Source organism: Gadus morhua, chromosome 23 (assembly GCF_902167405.1).
Source record: "Gadus morhua chromosome 23, gadMor3.0, whole genome shotgun sequence".
Taxonomy (NCBI): Eukaryota; Metazoa; Chordata; class Actinopteri; order Gadiformes; family Gadidae; genus Gadus; species Gadus morhua.
In genome coordinates, this window is record NC_044070.1 from 19,281,255 (window position 1) to 19,303,779 (window position 22,525).

General features: G+C 44.0%; 1 protein-coding gene and 1 long non-coding RNA gene across 2 annotated transcripts; one reads left to right on the forward strand and one right to left on the reverse strand.

The window, feature by feature from the left end:
- The first annotated feature begins 92 nt into the window (after nucleotides 1-92).
- Nucleotides 93-21,138, forward strand: LOC115537444 (NACHT, LRR and PYD domains-containing protein 3-like). The gene is made up of 6 exons (XM_030349379.1): nucleotides 93-559; nucleotides 915-2,751; nucleotides 11,536-11,709; nucleotides 18,656-18,829; nucleotides 18,991-19,037; nucleotides 19,535-21,138. The coding sequence occupies exons 1-6, from the start codon at nucleotides 313-315 to the stop codon at nucleotides 20,089-20,091; spliced, it is 3,036 nt and encodes a 1,011-aa protein (XP_030205239.1). The 5' UTR covers nucleotides 93-312; the 3' UTR covers nucleotides 20,092-21,138.
- On the reverse strand, nucleotides 5,780-6,273 carry LOC115537445 (uncharacterized). The gene is made up of 2 exons (XR_003974804.1): nucleotides 6,155-6,273; nucleotides 5,780-5,882 (listed from the first exon to the last, which is right to left on the reverse strand). It is a non-coding gene; the product is annotated as an uncharacterized LOC115537445 (long non-coding RNA).
- Nucleotides 21,139-22,525: the final 1,387 nt, after the last annotated feature.

The window sequence follows — 22,525 nt, forward strand, 5'->3', positions numbered from 1 at the left end:
CATTCATGCATCAATGGTCAATGACAGCAGGCAAAGTATTGGGTCATTAGCAATAGGCTACACTAGAGCTAGTCTATCAATCTTGGGTGGTTAAATGTATTTTCTAGGATGGTGGGTGGTCTAGGTTGGAGGCTCAATATATTATTTGAAAAGGCCCACAATCTCTAGTGGTGCCCCTGGCTCTACATGGGCAATAAAAGCATCTCTTGTGGAGCTTATAGTCTCCAATTTTCCCTCTTTAGACCAGGGAGACGTTAATCTAGGACTGATGCTTCTGATGTCCTCAGTTAGTTCAAAGTAAAGTGCTCCTTGATGTTTTTTCTGTTCCAGAGGGCTGAGGAGAATGCACACGCTTTTCTAGACAAGGAGCTGAAGAAGCTCTGGAGGGATCTCTTCTCAGATTACCCACAATGCTCAGAGAGTCAGAGGGAGGACGAGGGGGAGGAGGATGGTAAGAACGAGGAGCAGAGGAGGCGCGCCATAGAGGGAGTGGTAAACATCACAAAGCTCTGCCTGATGGAGATGAACCAGGAGGAACTGGCCGACAAGCTGGGGAGTGGTAAGATACTCATATATAGGTTAAATGGTTTCATCCAGATATGTTGGGTCATTGTGGGGGTATTAGATTGAATCGTTTGATCCAGATATCTAGGGTTATGTGGGGGTATCAGCTTAAAGAATTTTAAACATTAAACTGCAGATCAACAGCAGAATAACTCAGTGGAAGAGATGCACCACTATCTTGTTATGTCAGGTTAGCAAGTCACTGATACCATTGATAATCAACAACGACAGCACTATACTAATAAAGTTATAAGATCCATATAAAGTAGAATTTTATGATACTTTTTTCTTTACACCAGAAATATTGCTTGGAAATATGAATGGTATGTTTCTTCTGGTTTGGGATTTAGGAGCTGTTGCGGTCCAGTGGCAACATGAACTCAAGGCTCATCTGAAGAAGAAGTTCCACTGTGTGTTTGAGGGAATCGCTAGAGCAGGAGAGCAGAGACCTCTGAATGAGATCTACACAGAGCTCTTCCTCACAGAGAGAGGCAGTGGAGAGGTCAACATGGAACATGAGGTCAGACTGATTGAAAAGGATTCCAGGAAGCAAGCCAACGAGGGAACACCAATCAGTTGTGAAGACATCTTTAAACCTTTAGCTGGACAAGATAAACCAATCAGAACAATAATGACAACCGGAGTGGCCGGCATTGGTAAAACTCTCTTAACACACAAGTTCACTCTGGACTGGGCCGAAGGCAAAGCCAACCACGATATAGACTTCACATTTCTCCTCACTTTCAGAGAGCTGAATTTATTGAAAGGCAAAGAGTTTAGCTTACTGGAACTTCTTCATCAGTTTTCTGTTGAAACCAACGAATCAGGAATGTACAGATACGACCATGACCAAGTAGTCTTCATCTTGGATGGTCTGGATGAGTGTCGACTTCCTCTGGACTTCCAGAACAACCCGATCTGGACTGATGTCACCGAGCCGACCTCAGTGGACGTGCTGCTGACAAACATCATCAGGGGAGTCCTGCTTTCCTCTGCCCGCATCTGGATAACCACACGCCCTGCCGCAGCCAATCAAATCCCTGCTGAGTGTGTTGACATGGTGACCGAGGTGAGAGGGTTCACCGACCCACAGAAGGAGGAGTACTTCAGGAAGAGATTCAGAGAGGGGACAATGGCCACCACAATCATCTCTCACGTCAAGAAATCTCGAAGCCTCCACATCATGTGTCACATCCCAGTCTTCTGTTGGATCACTGCTACAGTTCTAGTGGACTTCTTCAAAACATCCCAGAGAGGAGAAGAGGTGCCCAAGACCGTGACTCAGATGTACAGCCACTTCCTGAGGGTTCAGTCCATACAGGGGGACAGGAAGTATCATGGGCGAGCTGAAACCGATCCACAATGGAGTTCGGAGAGCAGGGAGATCATTGTTTCTCTGGGGAAACTGGCTTTTAACCAGCTGGAGAAAGGCCAGCTGATCTTCTACGAGGCAGACTTGGCAGAGTGTGGCATCGATATCAGAGCAGCCTCAGTGTACTCAGGAGTGTTCACCCAGATCTTTAAAGAGGAGTGTGGACTGCACCAGGACAGGATGTTCTGCTTCGTCCATCTGAGCATCCAGGAGTTTCTGGCTGCCCTTTATGTCTTTCTGTCCTACATCAACACTGGTGTCAACCTGCTCTCAGAAGAACATCCAACCTCCAGGGAAGCTGAACTCCTCCTCCTCTACCAGAGTGCTGTGGACAAGGCCTTACGGAGTGAAAACGGGCACCTGGACTTGTTCCTCCGCTTTCTCCTGGGCCTCTCTCTAGAGACCAATCAGAGGCTCCTACAAGGTCTGCTGGGACCAAGAGGAAGTAAATTACTGGGTAATCTAACTGAGAAAGTTCCACCGGGACAGACAGGAAGGAGGTCACAGATCAATACCCAAATAGTCCATTACATCAAGGAGAAGATAGGTGGAGATCTCTCTCAAGAGAGAAGCATCAATCTGTTCCACTGTCTGAATGAGCTGAATGACAGTTCTCTAGTGGAGGAGATCCAACAGTACCTGTCATCAGGAAGTATCTCCACAGAATCTCTCACCTCTGCTCAGTGGTCAGCTCTGGTCTTCATCGTACTGATATCAGAAGAGCAACTGGACGTTTTTTACCTGAAGAAATACTCTGCTTCTGAGGAGGGTCTTCTGGGGCTGCTGCCACTGATCAAAGCCTCCAAAACATCTCTGTAGGTTCACTCATAACATGTATTAACAATACAGCACTATACATAATACTACAATATAAAAGTTATAGTAAATTACAAAACATATCTGACGGTGCACTAAGAACATGTATTGCAATGCACGCAACACAATATATATAATACTAGAATACAAAAGTTATAATACCATGCAACATGTATCTGTAGGCATACTTATAACATGTTTTACAATATACACTATATACATCATTCTATGAAAGTAATAATATGTTAGTTTTCAGAACTACAAAACAACTGTTATAGCATTTTTGTTACTATCAACATTGTACACCTAATATGTAACTAACATTTAAAAATCTAATGTATAATCATTTGTTCAACTATCAGAAAAGTCTTGCAAAACATTTAATCACGGTTCTCAACATGTTCTGTTTTTTGGTGTAAAGCTTGAATTGCTGTAAGCTGTCAGAGAGATGCTGTAAAGCTCTGGCCTTAGTTCTCAGCTCCAACTCCTCTAGTCTGAGAGAGCTGAACTTGAGTTCCAATAGTCTGAAGGATTCAGGAGTGAAGCTGCTCTCTGCTGGACTGGGGAGTCCACACTGTACACTGGAAACTCTCAGGTCAGTTATACTCAAAGTGCAAACAGTTACACCACAAGGTTCCGTTTTAGAAGACTTAACTACAGCCCCTGGTTTGAGAATCTTACCAAAGTGACGTCAAACTATATCAGATAATAACTCAATACCTTTGATGACCACATGTATTACGCCTGATTTCCACCGGGGACGTACGCGCTGCGGAACGGCTGCAAACTCTGCCCTGCGTCCATTTCCACCGGGCGCGTAACGGCAGCGTAGCGCTGCCTTGCGAGCCAGCCGTATTCACACGAGATCCTAAACCTAGTGTACTCACCTTCCAGTCCAAAACTATTGCAATTAAATGCCAGGCTTTGTCCTTTCTGACATTGTCCTTATAAAAAGGGTGATTTATTTCATAAATTATTTTATGTTGCTCCACTTCTACAATCAGTCTCTCGTCGTCCATGTTGCCGACCCTCTGAGACCCTTTGATTTATTGACTGCTGACCTGGTGCCACTGGTCATGACGTAATAATGTTGATGTGAAGTTGTGATAGGCTACATGAGCTGAGTATTGTGTTTTATTTTGAAAATTGACCGGATGCTCTATGGCTTTTACCTTTTCACTTCCTGCCCGGCTCTATCTGCTCTGTTGAAATTGACGCGGTTCAGCAACGGCTCGCGTCAAAAATAGAAGTGCTACGGAATGATAGCGCTGCGGCGCGGCGAGCCGCTCCTGGGACGCTGCAGAGACGTTCCGCAGCGTGCCCCGTGGAAATGGTTTCATTGATTAGAGTGGCAGCGACATTGGCGTCAGTTTGGTTTGAAATGTGGTGGGGACAGAGACGCAATCTGGAATGCATTTTTAGAAGTGCTGGGGATGCACCTTATTTTTCTTTAGCGCAGGTCATGAAAGGTTCTGAAGACGGGATACCTGTCTAGCTTACTAATTAATACGATTTTTACAAAAAAATTATGTCTGACACGTTTTATGAAGAAAGCGTTTTCAAAAAGCATTGGACATGATGACCCACAATGTTCTGCTCCATGATGCACTCAATGTTGACGTGACATGACATGAGCTATACCAAAATAAACAAAGAGAGGCTTATTACCTACGTGTTTAAGTTCAGAAGGGGCAAACGTATACACACAGCACTACAAATGTCAAGATCGAAAAAGCTAAAAATAATTATAGCTGAATCTACATGGCATTCTGACCAAAACCGATGCACTCCCCCCCCCCCCCCCCCCCCCCCCACACACACACAATCATTCCATAATTCAAGCAAAGCGAATGACCAAAAGTCACTTTGAGTCAACAAGAGACTGACTCCACCGACTCCACTATCGTAATCTCCACTAGTCTATACCCAACACCGTAAGAACGCTAACACTGGATAATTTAAGTTAGGCTACTTGGAGGCTATGGCTAGTAGTACTATTTCAAGTTAAAACAGCTGACCACATGAGGGCAAAAAACACAAAAGATCTCGCCAAAGTACCAGCAAATCTTAAGCATTAAATATCGCATCTTACTTTATTAACGTGCCAGTGGTCTGCAGATGTATCCCGCGGTGTAGCCTGCGTGCCTGCTGCCTAACCACATCCATTTAGTTCAACAGGTTTTCGCTCTGACACTGTCCATCCATGGTACTAGCGGTCTGGTGCTTTTTACCTATGTATTCAGGCTAAAATTAATTGACTGTCTGATGCCTCATCATTGCATACCAGCCATAGAGTATTGGTATTAATATCTCATTCATTGTCCAAGTCAGGCTGGCGCCTCATACGAAAAGAATCCACAACTACGGTGCCGCAGAGGGGACATCTAGTCACAACTGAAAAAAGACGAGATAGCGATACAACCAGAGCCCGACATTCTCTGATCCTATAATTTTGCTAATTATACAGAAAAATGTCAAAAAGGAGTGGACAGGACATCAGAGATTTTTTTAAAGCCAAGCAATTGAAGCTGACATGCACAGTAAGTGTGCTAGTGTCTTATGAGCTCAGCTAAATTAATATTTATTCTAGAAATATATTGTAATTCTTTGAGATTTTTTTTAGCTAGCTAGCCTCTACCAGCGCGACACACTGTTGGCTAGCATGCCTAGTGCTACTGGAGTGTTTTGCCCTATGTGCTTCAACGTTTAGCTTTCCTATTTAAATTCATTTTGAATTTACAACAGTACGAATGATTTATTTTATTTTCACTTCAATGACGTTTCGTTAGCAGTTTTCAGACTCCCCACTAGATGGTCGTAAATCATCCATATTATTTGTACCAAGTAACAACCATGGTACCAGGCAACCGCACACTCCAAACCAATATTTTGTCAAAAACCAATTACAATATTGATAACATATACCACAACCAACATACCGTCATAGTGGTCAAATCATTACAATAAAGGTTACAAGACTTTTGTTTGCACACCACATACATCTCATAAAATAGAGGGCATAATCAATTGAGTTAACACATTTTTATTTATTTATAAGGAACATCAGAGCTTAATGAAAGGCAGGAACTGGTAGATGGCAATGAAGAGGTGAGTTGGCAGAAACAAGTTCCTAAAAGGAGAAAACACTGCATTTTAAAATAAATAAATAAGACAGAGCTAAATCAATTAAGTTATCAATCTTCTGTATTTGTTTACATTTGATCAGGGAGAGGAACTAAGTCAATCAGAACTTAGTGAAGCTAATGTTGGCTATAGCTTCAACGTCAATGATAGAACTTAGAAACTATCAAGATAAATCGTTCGCTGCCCTCGGTCAAACTACGACAAAGGAGTTTGTACAGATTGTCATCATCATGAATAAATATAGATACGTTACGTTACCTCCTCCGGACCTCCTTTCCTCAAATGCATGAGGCTGCAACCGCAGCAGATTGTCCATGGAAGTGCGCAGCAAGCAGTCAGGTTCAGATTACACAGAGAAGGAGCCGCCCACCGTTGCACCCACCCCTCCCCCATTCTAGAACTACTCATCCAAATGTTATAATTGTTGCAAATTGTTGACGGCTGTTTGCCGTATGCAGATCGATTTTTTGTGGATTGGTTCGCATCTGTCTAGCGCTTTAAACATTCATTTTTAAAAAACAATATATATATTTATTTTTTTTTCATTTTTTTTTTTTTTTTTTTTCTGGTGGGGACAAAATTAGTCTTTACGAAAACTGGTGGGGACGCGTCCCCGGCGTAATCGACGCCTATGGGCAGCGATCACTCTAATCAGGCGTTAGAGTGGTACCGTTGGACATACTGTATTACACCTTGCTGTTTAAGTGGGATGCGAAAATGAAAAGTTGAAAAAGTTATCCCAAAGTTGCCATTGCAACTTTTCAATTATAAACACAAAATATAATAAAAGTGCGCTCCCACAATCCCCTGTTAACGGGACAGTGGTAGTCAAACAAATGAAGTTACAGTATTTGCCTCCATCAAAGTTTATCGGTCTAAATAAACCAGCAGCCAGACCAATGTAGACCCTGCCTTAGCTGAACCTCTGAAGCTAAGCAGGTGGGCTTGGTTAGTACTGGATGGGAGACCAACTGGGAACACTGAGCTGCTGCTGGAAGTGGTGTCAGTTGGTGGCCAGTAGGTGGCACTCTTCCCTCTGGCCAAAGCATAAATCCTGATGCCCCAGTGCAGTGACGGGGACACTGGGCTGTGGAAGGTCCCGTCCTTCAGAGGAGATGTATCACACATTCACAATTCATGTGTGGTGAGCGTTCTGGCGCCGATTGGCTGCCGTGCATCACCCATGTGGATGCTACACATTCGTGGTGGTTAGTGAGGTCCCCCCTTCACTGAACAGCCCTATATGAAGTCAATGGAAGGTGACTTGAAGAGCGCTATATGAATGTATAGTTCATTTCAAGTTCATAAATGTATAATTTTCATAGGAGAAACTCAACAATTTCTATCTTTTGTTGCCATGACTGTATAAGGTCTTTGTTACGTCATCATTTTTTACAGATATTCTTTACATATATTTTATCTTCAGAACTTCATTTGAAGACATAAAATACAGAACAAGGTCCAACAATTTAAGATGTAGGAAAGATGTAGGAATACAGAACAATATATGCAGAAATACAGAGCAACATAAAACGATTTAATATCTGTAAATACAGAACAACATAAAACTATTGATTATGTAGAAATATAGAGCAACATAATCCAATTGAATATGTAGAAATGGAACAAAATAAAACTATAGAATATGTAGAAATAAAAGCAACATAATTGAATATGTAGGAATGCAAAGCAACATAAAACGATTGACTATGTTGAAATACAGAGCAACATAAAATGTTTGAATATGTAGAAATACAGAATAATATGAATCTATTTAATATGTAAATATACAGAATAACATCAAACGTTTGAATATGTAGAGAAGCAAAGCCCCAGAGGGGTTTCATAGTCGTCCTTGTTTTGAAGCCCGGTAAAAGTGTCTGAAGCCAGGAAGGGCAAGTGCCCTTAGTGTTTTAGGTTTTTGTAAATGAGCTTAAGCACATTCATGATGATTGATCAAAATAAAAGGTTGAATTAATGAATCAATAGTCTTACAGAAGGAAGCATTGGGACTGATAGAGCGCTGAAGGCCCTCCTTGGCTCCACAGCCCTCTGCTTCGTTAGGGCTGACTCTGTTCACACAGAGTTCAGGATCCCTACGGCCATCAGGGGACTGCTGGAGGAAGTTTGAATGTCCACAGTCATCTCCTTGAGCTCACTTCCCTGATCCCTGATAGCAGCGAGGAGAGCGGAGGCGCTAGCATCACTGGACGTACTCCCCTCCAGTGTGGCCCCATGGCGGCCCCGTGCTGTTCGTTAGCTACACCATGTTTCTCCTGTGAGCTGGTTGGATCTTTTAAGCACTTTTAATCTAATTTCCTAACAGGTTATTTTTATTGTGTGTGCAGGCTGAATTGCTGTGGGCTGTCCAAGGGATGCTGTAAAGCTCTGGCCTCAGCTCTCATCTCCAACTCCTCTAGTCTGAGAGAGCTGGACCTGAGTTCCAATCGTCTGAAGGATTCAGGAGTGGAGCTGCTCTCTGCTGGACTGGGGAGTCCACACTGTACACTGGAAACTCTCAGGTCAGTTTTACTCAACGTGCAAACAGTTCCGTACCAGGAGACTATTAAAAAACGACTACTTGCCCCTGGTTTGAGGATCAATCCTAAATGTCGTCTAAATATATAATCGAATGACTCAGTACCTTTGCTGACCACGTTTATCAGGGTGGTGCCATTGGAAATATTACACCTTCTTGTTTATGTGGGAAAATGAAATGTTGAAAAGTTATCCAAGAGTTGCCATTGCATCTTTTCAATTATATACGCAAAATATAATAATAGTTCCCTCCCACAATCTCCTGTTAACGGGAGGGTGGGAGTTAAACAAATGAAGTCACAGTATTTGCATCAATCAAAGGTTATAGGTCTACGTAGACTAATTATATTTTGGCGAGCAGCACACGCGATTGTGTACGTGGGTGCGTGCGTGCGTGCTTGCGGTGTATTGTGTAATTGCTTTAAACCTGGTCTCCAGTCGGGTCATTCCTCTGCTGCGCATTATAATTAGTCTACGTAGACCTATAACCTTTGATTGATGCAAATACTGTGACTTCATTTGTTTAAAGGGGACATATTATACCATCTATCCGTCATACATCTAGGTGGACACGCCCACCTGTGATGTCAGAAGCTGCACAGTTTCAAAACGGCTTGTTATGGCTAATCACACTCACACCTGGTGGTGTAATATGTCCCCTTTAAACAAATGTAGTCACAGTATTTGCATCAATCTAAGATTATAGGTCTACGTGGACTTATTATATTGTGGCGAGCAGCACAGGACTGACCCGACGGGAGACCAGGGCCCCGTTTCCCGAAGAATCGTCAGCCTAAGTGGTTCGTGAAGTTCGTCGTACGAGCATCGTACAGTTTTCACACCGTTTCCCGAAAGCATCGTTGCGTAACGAACGTCAGGAAATCACTCGTAGCTAACGAGGGCTCCAGGGGTGCTCGTAGGGTGCGAGCATCGGGTGTCGGAGAATTTCTGCAGGCGTTTTTTGTTGCGATTGTTTGCCATAATGCACTGTAGGCGCTTCGGTGAGGCTGTGTTGAAGTTCATTATTAATTGGACATCCCTGACCTTAGTGGAGTGCACAATCGAGAGCGTGGTTTCTGCAGTGAAAGTAGACTGCTGCGGGAAAATGTGCTGCGATGCGTGCCTGAACCCTGCGTGCTTTCCCACTTACATTACCAGCACCATCATAAGGCGTTTATACACTGCCGAATATGCCGTCTCATGCACGCCTTTTTCGCGGCATGATCCACTCGTTAACACTACCCAAGGTAAATTGCCTGCTTGAGCTAGCACCCCAATTTAGTTAATTTAGTCAGCAAAATAAAGAATATGTTGGCGTTTTTGCACTTGTAAATAGTTAATCGCATTTGTAGCCTACACTGACGCAAACTCATTTTTGCATGCAGGTGACTTCATTCATAAAAAAAATAAAGTATTCGGGAGTATGCAAATTATTCTAAAGAGGTCTAAACTCTGTGCGCAGCCCCGCCTTCTCCAGTGAACCAGGAAATCCTGCGCTGGGACGAACGGGGGATTTGACCCCCTTCGGTTTTACACGGGAAACATGAGATAAGACGGTGAAATCGCCGGGCATGCCAAGTTGCGACCGGCTTGGCAGCGTAAAAAGGCCTATACATCATCCTGCCCAACCATATTGGCAGGATATAGACCAAACTCTTCTAATCGGGTCAGCAATAGCCGTGTGTTAATGCCCAGCCTCTGCCTTTGAATGATAATGAATGTATGGAACGTTGCATTTTTAATGTTTACACCAAAGATTCTAGACTAGAGAGTGCTCGCCATCAATGAAACTTTATAAGGAATCAGATTAAGTCTGCTCTCTTTGCTGAGCTAAGCATATTTCAGAAATCAGCACATTAAGAAAAATGTAGTTGTCACACAAGCTGAAAAAATATACGCACAGTGCGTTCAAGATTAGGACTGACAAAGCATATGTCAGCCCAGGCCTAATCAATTGTCTTTTAATATCTTCAGCATTCATATTATTGTAGTCTATTCTTTTCGTAGGATACTCTGCTGTTAGCCTTAATGGGGACATATTTGAACCCTTTTTAACCCTATTTTCCTGCGACATTCCTGCGTCTCCCCATCCTACAGAACCCATTTCAGCACTGGTCAGTGGACAGTTTCATGCCTACAAACGTTGTTAGAGCATAACGCGCACGTTCATGTTAAGAGCAGTTTCAGGAAACGCTCCAAAGAAATTTACGAAGGTTTGCAAGATCCTTAAACCTGGGCCCAGGTTTAAAGCAGTAACACAATACACGCAAGACCCAGAGGGTTACCTTTTATTTTATACACACACACACACACACACACACACACACACACACACACACACACACACACACACACACACACACACACACACACACACACACACACACACACACACACACACAAATCCCTTGGTGGCGGTGCCGCTTCCCCCCGAGCCTCCCAGGATCCTTTGCGGCACCCGGACACGGTGACCACGGCCGTGATCACCACAATATAATTTACAGAAGGATAATGTATCATCATTTTTATATAACTATCAGAAAAGTCCTATAAAACATTTAATCAGGGTTCCTAACATGTTCTGTTTATTCTGTGTGCAGGCTGAATAGCTGTCATCTGTCAGAGAGATGCTGTGAAGCTCTGGCCTCAGTTCTCAGCTCCAACTCTTCTCGTCTGAGAGAGCTGGTCCTGAGTAACAATGATCTGCAGGATTCAGGAGTGAAGCTGCTCTCTGCTGGACTGGGGAGTCCACACTGTACACTGGAAACTCTCAGGTCAGTTTTATTCAATGTTCAAACCTTTACAGCGCAAGAATCTTTATAACAAAAAAGTAACAAAAAACTTCAATACAGACATTTAATGTAGAGAATAACTCAACATATTTATATTGTTGTTGCCATGACAGTATAAGTTGAATGTTATATAAGTACTGTTTAATATTTTTTATTATTATTATGCTACCTATTCACGTGTATTCAGGCTTTTTTTAAAGCGTATTATTTAAATATAAAAAAAATTAACATTGGCAGAACTTCTTTCAATTATGGAAAATGTTAAAGACATAAACACAGTAACATGGTCTTTTGATTTTGTGTGTGAAGGCTGAATGTCTGTCGTCTGTCAGAGAGATGCTGTGAAGCTCTGGCCTCAGTTCTCAGCTCCAACTCCTCTAGTCTGAGAGAGCTGGACCTGAGTACCAATGATCTGCAGGATTCAGGAGTGAAGCTGCTCTCTGCTGGACTGGGGAGTCCACACTGTACACTGGAAACTCTCAGGTCAGGGTTAGGGTTAAATGTGTCGTTGGGTTTGTTTAATAGTAAGGGATGATCCAGGACTAGGTGGTCTGTGATCTAAAAGAACAGACGACACGTGTCTAAAGCCCAGTTCAGACCAAAGATTAGCCTCGCAAAGACTTGCAACTCGCAACTCCTTCCAACTCCTTGCGACGAGACGGGCTGCGACTTTCTAAAAATGGGGCAGTTCAAACTGCTGCACCGGACGGCGACGTCAGGTGGTTTCCCTAGCAACTGTGAACGCTCTGGCACAGCTGAGAGCCGCAACAGCATCAGCATCACGCTAAAAAATAGCCTAACTTAGGTTTGTGATTAGGTTGCTTGAGCTAGCACCCCAATTTACCCTCCCGGACCCTACACACACATTGGCGGTTTATTGGGTTTCATTCTGATGTAAATGAGACGGCTCCGCGGTTCCGGGGGGGGCGGGGGCTTGGGTAGAGGTGTTGCTGCGCTGTCTCCACAGAGACAACGCAGCGATATCATCAGGAGCAGTTCTAACTTTGTAGAGAGATTTCTATTTGCAAAAACTGTTGGTTTATTTTTGTTGATCCCCTTCGAGAATTTGTGTGTAAAGGGGGGGGCACTAGGCTATATTCTCACCTTTATACTTTGTGAAGCGCATTGTAGGCCTGTTGCTTTGGGGCCGATACTGCGCCCATTCCTTGATTCGTTCTGCCGCAGCACTCCAAACAATTAATTTTATTCAAATGTCAAATCCATATAAATGGGGATGGGCACGCATGTGTTCTATATTTCTGCATCCGGTGCGTCACGGACTAGGCCACGTGTCTTGGGCCCATAACGTGGAAGCAAATCGCTCCTGTATGTTACCCTGCGCCACTGAGCTGTTTGTATGGGAATGAATGGGCGGCCATTTTCCAGTCCGTGGCCCATCCTTTATTATGTCCATGACTAGAACTAGGAAAACCTACGCTAGCCTGGCTCGCTCTCGCGCATCTGTGTTCGCGCTCGTGCATGATTGCGCGTCCAGGTACTTGGAATGGGTGGAGTCAGAGTCAGCGTTGAAGGAGAGGGGGTAGGACCATTTGAGTTGTGTGTTTTCAAAATCTGCTGGCGTTTCGCAAATCCCATTTTAAGTTTCAAGAATATTTATACATTCCCAGGGCATGTTAAATGAGTGCATGCCATGCCACTCATAACACACTTGTAAAATGCAGTCGTCAATTGATGGAATGGGTTATTTCATACATCATCACAAACAAAATTTGGAATTAATCAAATAAATTACAGATAAATAATACTGAAATGGCCACTTTTTGTTAGGGTTAGGGTCTCACTGCTGCAACTTTTCCCCTGCGACGTTCCAAAACAGCCTCGTTGCGAGGCGAATCTTTGGTCTGAACTGGGCTTAAGATCCCCACCAGATTCAGCATCATTATTCATTTGTAGGCTGGGGTCAACATGTCAGTGGAGCACAGATGGGAGGAGGGAGGCCAAGAGGCCAGAGGAGGAACAGAACTTTAGAGGACGAGGATTTTAGGAACGTCATATTTTTTTTTTTTGAAGGGTTGTTTATTTTTGCTGTCTTGTTAACTGCTAGTGTGTTATGAGTTAACAGGTTATTGTAGCTGACAGAACACTGGCCAGCTGATGTGAGGGCGAGGGGTTGCAATACTGTTAACTGCTAGCATGTTATGTATGTTATATGCAGTGGTGTAGTCTATTTTATTGTAGTGGGTATACTGTGATGATTCCCTCCCAGCCTCGTACAAACCCGTCCCACTGGTACGTGTACGTGTGTGGCGCTTATGGGGTGTCGCACCACGCTCACCAACGCAGGGGTCTACAACCCGCTGATTTAAGAGTATAACGATTATCAACAATCATGGAAAGCTGAGTAGGTCTATCAGTTTTAATAACAGTATGAACAAATAGAACACAAAAATGACCAATTGTCCTTTGTATATCTATAGTAGCAATAGCACATGCTAAACAAGGACAAAATCTACTCAAAATAATTTAATGAACTGTTTACAACCATGGCTAACCAGTGCATGAGAAGGAGATGACCGGAGACTAATGTTTCACTCTTTCAATTGCTCTAATTTGAGCTCTTACTGTTGTTATCTAACATACCATACAGCAGTGGCGATTTTAGCCTGAAATTTCTGGTGGGGCAAATTTATATGACGTCATATTACGTCAGAAAAATAGAGGTAGCTGATTATTATAACAGTAGGCCTACGTATATAGACCAGTCAGGTATACTATGGGCTGCATTTTGAGTGCCAGCAGGGAGCAGACATCCTATTCTACATTTCACATGCTTTAGCGCTCAGTACGACACAAAGATGTTGCCTATAATAATAATAATAATAATAATAATAATAATAATAATAATATTGCATTATATTTTAAACGCAAACGTTCCAAAGAATCTCAGAGCGCCAACATGGTACGCACTATAATATAGTGTAACGACCTCGCCGGTGACATAATCATGTCGAGTCATTAGTAGTTGAAGGTAGTTTTAATGAACCAAAAACCAGGTCACTGAAACCCGTAACGTTGTAACAACATTGTCAACATTGTCACCAACAGCTGAAAACCGGACTAAAACAAACCCCGGTTACCCCGGCAACCCCCAACACGGTCTCACTCGCGTGCAGGCCCCCACCCTCCTGTTCTTCCAAGGCCCTCCCCCAGCTGACCTAATGATTCGCTCCCACGCTGATTGACAAGAAGAACATTACAATAAATGCACATAGAACAACTGGCATAACGGACAACGAAATATAATGTAACACATAACACACAAACTATTTAACTGTCCCAGGGTCTCTACAATAGCATTTAAGTAAAACAATTAGACAGACACATAGATTCAATAACTTCCATAATTTATTAAACAAAAAAGACGATCTCCTTCAGCTCCAAAAAAAAAATAAAAAAAGGTTTTGACTCACCAATGCCGATCACTTAAAAAGGAAGTTGGCTCGACGGTTCTTTGCTTGAGCAAACCTCTCGATTACTTTGTCGTAACCCTGCGTTCACACCAAAAGATGCAAAAAGTTGACGCGCGTCGTGATCCCATTCAAAGTGAATGTAGAGACGCGTTGCTGCTTTGCTGCCGCAGCATTTGCTGCCGAGAAAACGGGCAGCAAAACTTGATTTGCGGCGCGTCAAAATCTGATTTGCGGCGCGGCATGCCCGTGCCCGCTGCCGGGCACGGGCGAAGGGCGCGTTCACGTATTTTGCGGCGCGTCAAATGCTGCTCGAGTTGAAATATTTAAACTTTTGACGCGCGTCAAAAGTTTGACGCGCCGCAAAACTTGATTTGACGCGCCGCAAAACTCAGGCGTCAACGCGTTCGGGCAGCAAATGCATCTTTTGGTGTGAACGCAGGGTTAAAATCCAGCAGTCCATTAATGAAGGTGTTTTCAATAGAAAGCATGGAGAGGGCGTTCAGTCTCTTCTGTCCCATCGTGTTCCTAGTGAAAGTCTTTATCCTTTTCAGCGTTGAAAAGTTCCTCTCAGACTCCGCAGACGTCATGGGGGTTGTGATGATGATGCTGAGTAGAGTGCAGGTTTCAGACAAGGCCTCTTGTAGGTTGTTGTCGTGAATGGCTTTGAACAGCAACAGTGCAGATTTCCCTGTGTGCAGCTCAGTGTGTCTGTAAAAAAGAGTCAGCTCAGTTTGCAGCTTCCCCTCGTTCATCAGAGCTGTGGGCCAGAGCTTGATAGCACAGGCGAGTTGGGCCTCCGGGAATGACTTAACAAACTTTGGGAACAGTGTGCAGTCCACCAGTTGTGCGGCAATAAGATGGTCACTCTGTGAGAACCGGTCCTCCACTTGCGCAATCATAGTATCACAGGCCTCCTTCATCACGGCAGGCGTATTTGTTTTCCTGCGCTTTGATGTGCCCGGCTCCTCACTGGCTTGGTTACCAATCTCATCTGCTTTCTCTCTGATTTCTTTCACGTGCACTTTGAAATTCTCCACTGCACGATTCACCCCAGATGCGTCAATCTCTCTTTTCTGTAGTATGCCATACAAAACATCCACTTCTGGCATAACTCTGGCAAAGAACTCCAGCAGCTGGAGAAACGTACGGTCCCGCAGGTGAATGGAGAGGCCGAATGCCTCGCTGATGGACACCTTGTCCCATCCTGGTTTAGTGCGAATGTTATCCAGACACTCCAGTATATCTTCGCGAGTTTCCCATACCGCATTCACGGTCCTGCTTTTAAAATTCCATCGGGTGCCGGGTGGCCGCGGGATCCGCCTGTCCGATGTCTCTGCCAGAGCAGCTGTTCTTTTCGGTGAGGTGGAGAAGAACGTGGCAAATCCAGACAGATCAGCAAAGAACACCTTCAGCTCACTGATCCTGGATGCACATACTTGCTGCAGAGTTAGGTTCAGCTGGTGTGCGTAGCAATGTACAAATATTGCGTTTTTGTAGCTTTCCTTAATAAGTACTTGCACGCCGCCTACACTGCCACGCATAACCGCTGCCCCGTCATAGGTTTGGGCTATGAGCTTGTCATTCAGTCCCAGTGGGTCGAGGACATGTTTCATAGCAGTAGAAAGGCCAATGGCAGTTTTGTCCTTCACTTCAATAACCTCAAGAAACCGCTCTGTGACGCTGCTGTCCACCATGTATCTCAGGACTATGACCATTTGCGATTTGCATGAGGCATCAGTGGTCTCATCCGCCTGGACAGCTACAAACTGGGTGTCCCGCAATTGCTTGGCCACCTCACACCTGTAGACCTCAAACATGCAATCCAGGAGTTCGTTCTGAATGGTGCTTGATGTCCCCTTGAACGTAGGCTCCGAATCGTAGTGACGTCTCAGCCTGGTGTCGCCCTCGCACATCGTTTCAAAAATGCACCTAAAAATGCCTGGGTTTACAGAGTCGGCTGACTCATCGTGACCACGCAGACCCAGTTCACACTTCCAACACAGCTTTAGGCACGATATCAGTCTCCCCAGTACATATCGGTTTTTCCTCCGCCTGCTTTTTGTGCTCTAAAATGCTCCGCTGATAAGCACTGTCCAGCTGTGCCATGATGTTGACACGTCCCAATAGTCCCAATTTCATGGCGCAATTGATATGAGCTTTGCTACTTTCATGCTTTACCGTTCTTTCCGCCAGATGCTTCAGGTCTTTAAAGCCATCAGTGGGCCAAACTGAGTCTGCGTTAGTGGTATTTCCAAAAAGAAAGCATGGAAAGCAAAACAGTGGTCTTTTTGTTGTGCTCGCAGTTAGCCATGCCTTTCTTTCAAACCACTCCATCTTGAAATTTCGGTTGGTTTTCTCACCAGGCTGGTTCAGAATGAAGTTGTCTGGTCTGTGTGGTCCCAAACGTTTTATTTCTAATTTTTCTTCCTGCAGCAATGTGCTGAATTGCACCCTCAGCAAATAATCTACGTTATTCATTGTTATTCATTAACTAAAAAACTCTTTCAAAATTGTGTAAAATCTACCGATAGCGAACTCTTCTGTAAGTCTCCTGTAACTCCTGATCTCACTCTCACTGTATTCTTTTTTTTGCTTAGTCTCAGGGTAGAGTTTTCGCGGGTTTTGCATTATCCCAGTCTACATTACGTAGAATACGTAGATTACGCAGTTAACGTCTAGGGGCAAATTTGAAATTGCCCCTAGCCTCAATGTTAACTTTGGCCGGTGTGGTTCGCGCTCATTGGTGTTTCTATAGTAACGGTGGTGCAGCGTGGGTCTTTGCCCCTCCGGAAACAGGAAACGTAAATATAGACAACGTTCATTCAAGCAAGCACACAGGCAGTAGAACACACAAATCAAATTACTCCAAAACAAGGCTATAATGCTTGTGAGTCAAGTTTATTCAAACAAATATGTACGCTACTTTGCATATAAAAATATATATATAGTTTGCCACGAAGTAGGAATGGATTGCGCCTTCTGCTCAACAGCGCCATGTCGTGGGTCTGGTGGGGCACTGCCCCACCTGCCCCTAATGTAGAAACGCCACTGCCATACAGTAATTGAATTGTGTAAAAGTGTGAAATTACTGCACCTTAAAAATGACCATGAATTAGCTATACTCTCATTTGCATAGTGATTAACATTATGAATTTCAATTGTGCATACCAACTGTATGTTTCCCTCCACTCTAACCAAGGATGCCTGTTTTTAAATTCCCTAGCCTGACACCCAGTCTGAAAGGCTGGCCAGGGGTTCTCATCTAAAAGTAACAAGGAGATATAAAGTGGAATTAAAAAATTGTCTTCTGTCGACTACTTGTTGTGTGGTTTACACATTAATATGGGAGGACTAGACACACACACGCGCACGCACGCACACGCGAGAAGGAGGGGCTCGGCCCGCCAACTAACGTGCAGGGATGCAGGGGCAGCTTCGCGCTTCGTAACATAGACAGGGCAGAGCGCGAGCGCGCAGGTGGAATTTTATGAATGGTGAATGTAGGAGATAACTTCCCCTGCTTAAAGTATTTTATTGCAGTTATACCCAACCGGTATTTGCGAAAAAATAAACACAGAAGTGAAAGATCTGTCACAAGACGATTGATACGTATCCGTGCACATTTTTAAGTGGGAAGACGCAAATCCTGGTGCGTTCCTAGTGGGTATACGGCGTATACCTGCGTATCATGTAGACTACACTACTGGTTATATGTGATGTAACTCTGGCCAGCTCATGTGAGGGTTAGGGTTAGGGGTTGCTGTCTGTATGTTATGGATGTTATGTGTTATATGTTTTGTATCTCTGAGGAGTTGCCATTAGGGTAGACATGAGGCTCGGTGATGGCGGCTCTAGACGGGCTGTGATCTGAATTAATAAATCATAAAGCTTTAAGTTGTCCATCATATGGAATTAATACTTTATTAATTGGTTTACTTCAGTAAGAAATATTCTCATCCAGATAGAATAAATAAAGGTGTATGTGTGTGTGTGTGTAGGTTGTCTGGCTGCCAGGTCACACAGGAAGGCTGTGCATCTCTGGCCTCCGCTCTGAGCTCCAACCCCTCCCATCTGAGGGAGCTGGACCTGAGCTACAATCACCCAGGAGACTCAGGAGCTGCGCTGCTCTCTGCTGGACTGGAGGATCCACGCTGGAGACTGGACACTCTCAGGTATGGAGAGGACAGCTCACCACTCAGAGACAAAGTCTCCTACAAGGATTCAACCCGCTGCTGGATGAAGTGGTTTGAAAAGGCAGCTGTAACTTATGTTGTGTAGAGGCGTATAGTGGCGTATGTTTCAACATGTTGCTCTCACTTTGTTTCCCCCCCAGTGTGGAGCACGGTGGAGTGTGGAGGCTGAAACCAGCTCTAAAGAAGTGTAAGTGTCTGTTTGATTCATCACAACGCACACTGACTATTGAGAGGGAAAGTCCATCCACACAGCAGGAGGTGACGTCTGTTCATTCAGATCTTTCTCGGAATGAAGCTGATGACTGACATCATGTATCTTACATCTATAAACATTAACATAATTGCTGTGATTATATCATGAGTGATGATTTTACAACATTGGACATAACACCATAATAATCAGGATACTGTTAATCATAATTACATGTCTATATTATATTCAAAAACTTAAATTATACTATTAACTTGTCGCTATTATAATAATTATAATTTTGTTTTAATTCCGTTCATTACATTAGCTATAGCACATAATAATCATATGAACATGTTTTGAATGATGCATGCATTTCACCTTAGATTTCATTTAGAGCTGGTGATGCTGTTTATTTAACAAGGATGAAGATGATGATGATAATTATAATTAATAATATTGGTTTAGCAGCCTAATCATGTTTCTCCGGTCAGATGCCTGTGAACTCACACTGGACCCAAACACAGCCCACAGACGACTCTCTCTGTCTGAGGACAGCAGAAAGGTGACGTGGGGTGAAGAGGACCAGTCGTATCCGGATCACCCAGAGAGGTTTAACGCCTGGCACCAGGTGTTGTGTAGAGAGGGTCTGCCTGGCCGCTGCTACTTGGAGGTAGAGTGGGGAGGACAGGTTGATATAGGAGTGGCATACAGAGGAATGACAAGGAGAGGAGCGGGTAATGACAGCAGGCTTCGATGGAACAACAAGTCCTGGAGTCTTGTTTGTGATGACGACATTGATGCTGCTGTCTACAATGCCTTTGACAACGGTAGTAGAACAGCCATACGTCTCCCCCCCCCTCACTCTAACAGAGTAGGAGTGTATCTGGACCGGCCTGCTGGCTCTCTGTCCTTCTACAGAGTGTCCCCAGGTGGAGGGGGTTCCTCAGACACACTGACACACATCCACACCTTCCAGGCCTCCTTCACCCAGGAGGACCTCCTCCCTGGGTTTAGGTTACGTAAGAGTGGTTCCTCAGCGTCTCTGTGAGTGTCCATTGTAGATACACACACACAGACCCATGGAAAAGCACACACATGTAGACAGTCATAAACACACCCAAACCAACATATGTACATAGAAATTAACAAACACGCACACACAAACAAACAGATTGTTCATGACTCTATAAACACACACACATACACACAAACAAACATATCGCACTCTATAAACACACACACAAACGTATACAGACTTAATCGTACACGTACACGTACACAGACTTATTTACACAGACATGCATTCACACACACACACATCCTTCATGGATCTAAACCCACAGCAGGTCTGTGTTCCGGTGGTAAGCAGCAGGTAACTCTCTCAGTGTCTCTCGTGGTTCATCTCTCAGCCCTCTCTGTGTTCAGCTGGGCTGCTGAGCGTCAGATTAGAGGGGGCCCCTTGGGTCTGGGGGGTCCTCACAGTCCTGACGTTGTTGAGGACCAGCTGTTAGGGGGACGTTTGAATACCTGTGGACCCATGGACGTACCTGTAGTGCATCGGGTTGTTGAGCAGCAGCTGTTGGTGCTCTGAGGGGTCAACCCGTTCAGTGGAAGTACAACACTTTGTGATTGATTTAAATACTCCACTGAACTCCAAATGCTGCATTTTATTGGGCTTCTGGAAGGTTCAGCATAAACCATGAAAGGGAGATCTTCCTTTGGGTTAAGGAGGTTGTACAAAGATTTACTTTCTGATGTAAAATGTGTTTTAAATGTTGATTGATGGTACGTTATTTTACTACAATATTTTATATATTTTCAACATCGTTTTAAAGGAATCCAAAATCAGTTTATATTTTGCCATGCCTGACATGGAACGTGATTTGAAGCAGATTTAACAACATAATCATGAATGATGATAAGAGTTCTATGGGAAAGGGTAACGATGTTGTAAATTACTTTAAACGGAAGATAGTTTCTTTGTGTTCTGTTGGGAACAACAAGTCAACATGTTCAATGATTAAAGATACCTGTTTAGGATTTGTAATTGTTCATAAAGCATAATGTTAATAAACAACTCAGTCGATCAACTGAATGTTCTCGTGTGTTCAGACGATTCTTCCCGTTAGTTCAGTTGAAATCCTCCAAGTCTTCTGGAGACGTTACCTCCAACACAACAGTGGAGTCTCCATTCACCCCTTCATCAGTGTGGAGGGAGGATATTACCACACACACAACAGTGGAGTCTCCATTCACCCCTTCATCATTGTGTGGAGATGTTATTACCACACACAACAGCGGAGTCTGACTTTTTTAACCACACACGCATATACAAAAACAAAAAGTAGGTAAAAAGGTGGCTAAACAGCCTATCTGGCGAACTCTGCTGTCTGATTGGTTCAGAGACAGCAGGCCTGTGGTAATGCATCAGGCCCTCTGATTGGTTCAGAGACAGCAGGCCTGTGGTAATGCATCAGGCCCTTAGATGGTAGTTCCCGTTACATGGTACAGAGGTTTCCTTACGTCCTCATCTCCTCCCTCCTCACCCTTGCTGTCATTGGACGGCGGGTCAGTTGGATGCAGTCCTGCAGGTAGACACACACACACACACACACACACACACACACACACACACACACACACACACACACACACACACACCTTGTCAATCAAAATCAAACCATTTTCATATTTTTATTGATCAATTTTGGGACCGATAATGTGCTGTGATTTTTGTAGTTTCCCAGATTATCAATCTCTTCAATTTTGATCAATTTTTTTCTGTTAATATACAATACAGATATTTTGTCATTTTGAGAACGCATGTATCTGCTGACCTTCTCCCCGAAGTCGAAGAAGGGCGAGGGGAAGGTCATGTCCTGGCTGCTGAAGGACAGTCGACGGAGGTCTTGTGGATGAGGGCGTCGCCTCATTCCGGGGTCAGGATCCCCCACCTCTCCATGTAGAAGCACACGTTGGGGTAGGAGCCCAAAGGTCAACAGGCTGACCACCACATCCAGACCGTTGTCTGCCCCCTCCGCGTTCAACACCCGGCTCATCAGACCCTCTTAATACAATCATGGTTCTCAGGTTAGACACACGTCATACGATTACCAACATTTCAGACCGACTATCTGAAGACTAAAACTCCATCCGCAGGCCAAATGTCGATGAAATGCAAGAAAAGCAACAGAGCCACGATGTCTGTGGATGCAGGGGTTTGACTCAGGGCAGAGCAAGCAGGGGCTGGGGGAACAGGAATCCATTCATGGGAGAATCGGGACTCTTTGATTAAGCGATACTTGATTGAGCAACGTTGTCAGATTGACACAAATCAGTACTTTCCCATAGAGTGCGCTCTATAGGAAAGTACTGATTTGTGTCTTGTAAGTACTGATTTGTGTCTGGTGTGCGTGACACACAAGCACACCAGAAGAGAAGACTAGAATAGAGTTGATTTCTAAAATTGCTGGTTTGGTCAT